The 7500-nt window shown below is 50.7% G+C and overlaps 1 protein-coding gene across 1 annotated transcript in view; it reads left to right on the top strand.

Annotated features, from left to right (window-relative positions):
* LOC119578848 overlaps positions 1 to 6807 on the top strand; it is a 25379-nt gene extending 18572 nt beyond the window's left edge. Inside the window, exons 3-4 of the mRNA XM_037926498.1 lie at positions 2567 to 2745; positions 6445 to 6807. Of these exons, the coding sequence (XP_037782426.1) occupies positions 2567 to 2745; positions 6445 to 6644 (379 nt within the window). The 3' untranslated portion in view covers positions 6645 to 6807. The remainder of the gene's footprint in view (positions 1 to 2566; positions 2746 to 6444) is intronic.
* Positions 6808 to 7500: the final 693 nt, after the last annotated feature.

The following is a 7500-nucleotide window of genomic DNA, read 5'->3' as shown; positions in this document are numbered from 1 at the left end:
CGTAGAAAAAAATCTCCTATAGCAATATCTAAAATTCCCACAGGAAACGAAAACTACAACAAATAACTAAATAAATGCAAGAAAGCCCAATCTGTCCACTCAAAGAATAAACACTCTGAGCTGACCTCGAGACGCCCGATGCAGAGTGTGCAGAGTGGCCACGGCATGTGTCTCAGTCGAGGGGGAGGGAAACGAAGGGAGGAAGGACTGGGAGGGAAGGGAGGGAAGGATGGATAGAGGGAAGGAGGAGGGGAAGGAAGAGAGAAAACGGCGGAGGGAGGGAGGGAGGGAGAAAGGGGTAGCGGGAGGGACGGAGAGAGGGAGAGAGAGAGAGAGAGGGAGAGAGAGGGAGAAAGGGAGAGAGAGAGAGAGAGAGAGAGAGAGAGAGAGAGAGAGAGAGAGAGAGAGAGAGAGAGAGAGAGAGAGAGAGAGAGAGAGAGAATGGGAACCATACCACGAAGGGGAAGAGCGAGCGGGCGACAGAACTTTTCCGTCGTGTTCGAATGGCCGTCTCAGCGGGCCGTTGATTTCTCTCGCTATTTGCTGCCTTTGCGAAGACAATGGACAGCCCTCGGGAGACGTTTGCATTCAGAGGGTGTCGGGCTTTGTTGTGTGCGCTGAGGACGAACATTTCTGATTCGGTGCTCGGAATATGGAATTGAGTGTGAAGACTTTAACAGACAGAAAAATAGATAGATTGGGAGAGGGAAGGAGGGAGAGAGAAGGGCGATACGGGAGTGAGTGAGTGAGAGAGAGAGAGAGAGAGAGAGAGAGAGAGAGAGAGAGAGAGAGAGAGAGAGAGAGAGAGAGAGAGAGAGAGAGAGAGAGAGAGAGAGAGGGGAGAGAGGAGAGGAAAGAGAGAGAGAGAGAGGAAGAGAGAGAGAGAGTGGAGAGAGAGAGAGAGGGGAGAGAGAGAGAGAGAGAGAGAGAGAGAGAGAGAGAGAGAGAAAAGGGGAACCCCCTACAAAGAAGGGGGAAAAAGCGGGGCGGGCGACAGAAAATTTTCCGTCGTGTTCGAATGGGCCCTTTTCAGCGGGCCCTGATTTTCTCGCTTTTTTGTTCCTTTTCGAAAGGGGCAATGGACGCCCTCGGGAGCGTTTGCAAATTTGAGGGTGTCGGGCTTTGTTGTGTGCGCTGAGGAGAAAAATTTTTTGATTTGGGCTCGGAATAGGGAAATTTAGTGTGAAAAACTTTAAAAAGACAGAAAAAAAGATAGATTGGGAGAGGGAAAGGGGGGGAGAGAAGGGGGGATAAAGGGAATGTGAGTGAGTGAAGAGAGAGAGAGAAGAAGAAAAGAGAGGAGAGAGAGGAGAGACGGAGAGAGGAGAGAGAGAGGGAGAAGAGAAAGAGAGAGAGAGAGAGGGGAGAGAGGAGAGGAAGAGGGGAGGAAGGGGAGAAGAGAGAGAGAGAGAGAGTGGAGGGGAGAGGGGAGAGAGAGAGGGGGAAGAGAGAGAGGGGAGAGAAAAGAGAGACGGAAAAGAGAGAGGGGACGAAAGAAGGGGAGAGAGAGGGAAAAAGAGAGGGGAGAGGAGAAGGGGAGGAGAGAAAAGAAAGGGGGAAGGGGAAAAAAGAGAGGGGAAAAAGAGGAGAGAGAGAGAAGGGGGAGAAAAAGGGGAAGGGGGAGAGAAAGGGGAGGAGAGAGAGAGGGAGGAGAAAAGAAGAGAGAGAAGAAAAGAGAGGGGAAGGCCCTAAACACAAAGATAAATCAGGAAACAAAAGCATGCACATGTACAAATAAGAAAGTCCCCAAGAGGAGAGATAGAGAGGAGGAAGGAGAAGGGAAGAGAGGAAAGGGGAGGAAAAGAGAGGAGAGGGAAAAAGAGAGAGAGAGAGGTTGGGAGAGAGAGAAAAAGAAAAAAAAAGGGGAGGGAGTGGAAAAGAAAAAGAGGGAGAGAGAGGAGGGGAAAAAGGAGAGGGGAAGAGAGAGAGAGAGAGGGGGAGAAGGAGGGATGAGAAAGGGTCCACTGGGGGGAAGAGGGGAGACGGTGGGGGGAGGGGAGAGAAAGAAGGGGGGAGAGGGGAGAGAGGGGAGAGAGAGGAGGGAAAAAAGAGGGAGGAAAAGAAGAGGGGAGGAAAAGGGGGAGAAGAGAGAAGGAGAGGGGGGGAGAGAGGAGAGAAGCATAAACAAAAAGGATAAAATCGGAAACAAAGCGGGCATGTAAAATTTTTAAAGAAAGCCCGAGAGGGGAGAGAGAGAGGGGGCGAGGGAGGAAGAAAAAAAAGAGAAAGGAAAAAAGGGGATGAATGGAAAAAAGAAAGGAGAGGAGAGAGAGGAGGAGAGGGAAAAAGGGGGAAGAAGAGGAAAAAAGAAAGATTAAAGGAGGGGGAGAGGAAAAGAGGAAAAAGAGAAAAAGGGGGAGAGAGGGAAAAGGAGAGAGAGAAGGAAAAGAGAGAGAGAAGGGGGAAAAAAAAGAAAAAGAAAAAGGAAACAAAAAAGATGCCAAACCCTGACAAAATTAAAAAAAGTCCCCCGCCCCCAAATAAAAAATGAAACGATAGACGAAGAAGGAAAGAAGGGGAAAAAAAAAAAAAAAAAAAAAAATTTCCCCCTCTCTCTTCGCCGCAGGTGCCCTGGGGGGTCAGTGCTAAAATGGGCTCCTCGAAAAAACGGCAGCGACACCAACTGCGACGACCCGTACCACCCCGCCCACTCGAAGTACGCCGAGAACTGCCAGGTGCCCAAGGAAGACCACATCGGCGAATTCCCCCCAACTTCGCCCCTTTTAAGATCAGCGGGGTCTTTAGGTTGGTTGGGGGAAAGGGGAAAGGGGAGAGGGGGAGGGGGAAAAAAAGGGGAAGGGGGGGAGGGACAGGGGAGAAGGGGAAGGGGAGGGAGGGGGGAAAAAAAAAAAAAAGGGGGAGGGAGGGGGGGAGAAGGGGAAGGGGAAGGAGAGGGGAGAAGGGGAAGGGGAAGGAGAGGGGAGAAGGGGGAAAGGGGGGAGAGGGGGGAAGGGGAAGGGGAAAAAGAGAAGGGGAAGGGGAGGATGGGGGGAGAAGGGGAAGGGGAGAGAGGGGAGAGGGGAAGGAAGGGGGGGAAGGGGAAGGGGGGCGTAGGGGGGAAGGGGGAAGGGGGGGGGAGAAAAGGGGGGGGGAGGGAGAGGGGGGAAGGGGAAAGGGGGGGGAAAAGGGGGGGGAGAGGGGAAGTGAAGGGGGAAAGGGGGAGAGAGAGGGGGGAAGGGGAAGGGGGAGAGAGAGGGGAGAAGGGGGAAAGGGGGGGGAGATGGAGAAGGGGGAAAGGGGGGGGAGAGGGGGAAGGGGGAAGGGGGGGGGGGGAGAAAAAGGGAAGGGAGGGAGGGGGGGAAAAAAGGGGGAAAGGGGAAGGGGGGGGGGGAAAAAGGGGGGGGGAGGGGGGGGGGGGGGGGAAGGGGAAAAGGGGGGGGGGGGGGGGGGGAAGGGGGAAAGGGGGGGGAGAGGGGGGAAGGGGGAAAGGGAGATGGGGGGAAAAGGGGAGAAGGGGAAGGGGAGGGAGAGGGGAGAAGGGGAGGGAGGGAGGAGAAGGGGAAGGAGGAGGGGGGGGGGGGAAGGGGGAAGGGGGGGGGAGGAGGGGGGGGGGAGGGAGAGGGGGAAAAAAAGGAGAGGGGGGAAGGGGAAGGGGGGGAGAGGGGGGAAAGGGAGGGAGGGGGAGAAGGGGAAGGGGAAGGGGAGGGGGGGAAAAAGGGGAGAAGGGGGGGGGAGGGGGGGGGGGAGGGGAGGGAGAAGGGGAAGGAAAAAAGGGAGGGGGGGGGGAAAAACGAGGGGAGAAGGAGAGAGGAAAAAGGAGAGGGGAAGGAGAGAGGAAAAAGGGAGAGAGGAAAAGGGAGAGAGGAAAAGGGAGAGGGGGAAAGGGGGGGGGAAAGGCAGAGGGGAGGGGAAAAGGAAAAAGGAGAGGGGGAAAACAGAGGGGAAAAAGAAGGAGAGAGGAAAGGCCCCCAGGGGAAAGGGGGAGGAAAGGCAAAAGGGGGAGGGGAAAAAAGGAGAGAGGAAAAGGGGAGGGGAAAAGGGGAGAGGAAAGGGAGAGGGAGGGGAAGGGGAGAGGAAAAAAAAAGGGCAGAGGGGGAGAAAGGGGAGAGGAAAGGCAGAGGGGGAAGGAGAAAAAGGGAAAAGGCCCCCAGGGGGAGGAGAGAGGAAAGGGAGAGGGGCCCCTAAGAAGGAGAAGAGGAAAGGCAGACAAAAAAAAGGGGGTAAAGGCAGGGGGAGAAGGAGGGGAGGAAAGGCAGGGGGAAAGGGGGAGAGGGAAAGGGGGAGGGGGGAAGGAACGAGGAAAAGGGGAGGGGAGGAGAAGGGGAGAGGAAAAACAAAAGGGGGGGGAGAAAAAGGGGAAAAGGGGAGGGGAAGAAGGGGAGAGGAAAAAAAGGGGGGAGAAGGAGAGAGGAAAGGCAGAGGGGAGAAGGAGAGAGGGGAAAAGGGAAAAGGGGGAAAGGGGGAAAGGAGAGAGGAAAGGCAGAGGGGAGAAGGAAAAGAGGAAAGGCAGAGGGGGGAAAGAGAGAGGGGAAAAGGGAAGGGGGCCGGGGAGGAAACGAATCCAACCCCGAGGAAAGGCAGAGGGGAAAGGGAGAGGAAAAGGGAGGGGGGGAAAGGGAGAGGAAAAGGGGAGGGGAGAAAAGGAGAGAGGAAAGGGAGAGGGGAGAAGGAGAGAGGAAAGGGGGGGGAGAAGGGGAGAGGGAAAGGGAGGGGGGAAAGGGGAGAGAAAGGCAGAGGGGGGAAAGGGGAGAGGAAAAGGGGGAGGGGAGAAGGGGGAGAGGGAAAAAAAGAGGGGAGAAAGGAAAAGAAAGGAAAAACAGAGGGGAGAAGGAGAGGGAAAAAGGGGGGGGGGGAGAAGGAGAAAGGAAAGGCAGAGGGGAGAAGGAGAGAGGAAAGGGGGGGGGGGAGGAAAGGGGAGGGGGAAAAGGCAGAGGGGAGAAGGAGAGAGGAAGAGAGGGAAAGGGGGGAAAGGGAGGAGAAAAGGGAAAGGGGGAGAGGAAGGGAGGGGGGAGAAAGGGGGGGGGGAAAAAAGGGAAGAAAAGGGAAAAGGGAAAGGGGAAAAGGGAAGACAAAGAGAAAGGGGTAAGGGGAAAAAGAGGAGGAAAAGGGAAGGGGAGGAGGAAAAGGGAGGCAGGGGAGAAAATTGGGGGGAAGGGGAAGGGGGGGGAAGGAAGGGGGGGTTAGCGGCAGGGAAAGGGAAGGGAGGGAACAGTTTTGCGGGGAAAAAATTAACCGAAGGGGAAAGCAAGGAAAAAGGGGGGGAAAGGAGAAAAAGAAAAAACAAAGAAGGGCCAAAAAAGATTTCGGGGTTTAATTTAAAAAAGGAAAGGAAGGCAAAAAAAAAAGAAAACCCAAAAAGATGAAAATTGACCGGGGGAAAGAGAGGGGGGGGGAAAGGGGGGAATGTCGGTTTAAACGGGCAGAAAAGGGGTGCATTCCCCGGGAATGAATTTTTCCCAATTGGCCCCCTTTTCCTTAAAAACAAAATCTTTGCTAAAAGTGGCCCCGGGCTTTTCCCCTACTTTCTTTTTTGTTCCCAGGGAATAAATCATCCATAAGTTTAAGCAAAATGATTTCGCCCCTTTAAAAAAAGCCTAAACAGGGTTTTGGCCTTCTTTTCCAATTTTGGGAAAAATTTCCCCCACCTTGTTCCCCAAGGGGGTTAATGTTTTTTTTGAAAGTTTCAACCCAAAAATTTTTCGTCTTCTTTGTCCGGAACCGCTGTTGGGGTTCTGTTTGGCGGGGGGGTTGGACCCAATTTTAAAGGGCTTTTTTATTTCCCCCGCATAGAAAGGAAGAGAAAGCAGATTTGGGTGGGCTTCCCCCGTTGGTCCCCCCTAACCCTTCCCCCCCCCCCCCCCCCCCCCCCCCCCCCCCCCCCCCCCCCCCCCCCCCCCCCCCCAAAAAAAAAAAAAAAAAAAAAAAAAAAAAAAAAAAAAAAAAAAAAAAAAAAAAAAAAAAATTTTAAAAAAAAATTTTAAAAAGGGGAAAGAAAGGGTTTTAACTGTTTCCAACAAAAAAAACCAAAAAAACAAAAAAAAAAAAAAAAAAAAAAAAAACCTTTGGGGGAACCCCTTTTGAAAAACAGGGGCCCTTCCCGGGGGGATTTTCAAATTTAAAAAATTCAATTTAGGGGGAAAAAGGGATGAATTTTTTTTTTAAAAAAAACCGGGAAAACTAAAAATTGAGGAGAGAGAGGAGGGAAGGGAAGGGAGGGATGTCGTTAGGTGCAGAAAGGGAAGTGCGATTCTGTGGAATGATTTTTTTCCCATGACTATGCATTAAAAATTCATATCTTTGACTGAAACCGCATCAGGCTACAGTTGATTTACCCTACTACTCTTTTTTGTTTGCCAGCATAAAATACATCAAAACATAAGTCAAGACATAAAATGATTTCGTTTGAATAAAAAGCCTGACAGGATAGGCATATCTTCCATATAATAAGAAAATATTTCCCCACACGCCATTGTTTCTAGTTAATGTATTTTATGTCGTCACCAGATTCTGGCGAATCTCTGATGATCCGGACCTGCGTGTTGGAGAATATGGACTCCCAGTGTGGCGTGTTCAAGTTCGGAGACGAGCAACTCAAGGGCTGCATCCTCACCTGCGAGTACGACGGCTGCAACCCCGCCTCCAGAAGCAGAGTGGTGCTGGGCCTCCTTCCCCTTCTGGCCACCACAATACTCCTCCTTCGCTAAAAGTGGTTCCTTCTGGCTTTTCCTTTTCCGCTCATCTTTATCCTACCATCTCGTCTCTCTTCATGGCAGCTGAAAGTGTCACTCTGTCTTTATCAGCTCTCATGTCAGAGACCTAGCACTCACGTCTTTCCTTCTGATGGCACAAAGTAAACTTATATTCATGTTTTAGTTTATGCCTTCCTGTTCACTACCTCCTCTTGGCTGCTGAGTGTTCACTACCTCCTGTTCACTACATGGTGTCAAATGCAACGTAGCCCTCTTACTTTTGTGAATGTTTCAACAATAATATTACAGCTCAGTACTTTGTCGTGAAAGAGACGCTCGTGACTTCTGTTTCGGACGTTCGTTTTGACTCAAGGTTTCCAGTTTCGCTTTCTGATTTCCACTGCATCAGCAACGAAGGAAGTGAGAATCAGACACCGCTATGGAGTCAAGAGCAAAATTCAGTCACTATATGAAGTCAAGCTGAAGCCTGTCAACTTTTGAAAATCTATAGGAAGAAGTTACTGTCACACCAGCAGACTTGAACCTGACACAGGCTTCGCATACATCTCATCATGGAGGAGTTGATCACCGACCTCATCAATCGCTGAAGTTCATTTGATGTAAAGAAAAAAATACGTCCATATATATATATATATATATATATATATATATATATATATATATATATATATATATATATATATATATATATATATATATATATATATATTTTTTTTTTTTTTTTTTTTTTTTTTTTTTTTTTTTTTTATTCACAACTGCGATAAATTAAAGTTGACGATGATACCTTCCGAGATTAATAAATTCACTATTTCAGGTGCTCATCCCCTTAGTAACTCGAGGGGTGAGGTGT

This window comes from Penaeus monodon, chromosome 11, assembly GCF_015228065.2.
Source record: "Penaeus monodon isolate SGIC_2016 chromosome 11, NSTDA_Pmon_1, whole genome shotgun sequence".
Classification (NCBI taxonomy): Eukaryota; Metazoa; Arthropoda; class Malacostraca; order Decapoda; family Penaeidae; genus Penaeus; species Penaeus monodon.
The sequence above is the reverse complement of the archived record's forward strand: the minus strand, read 5'-3'. Positions and strand labels throughout refer to the sequence as shown.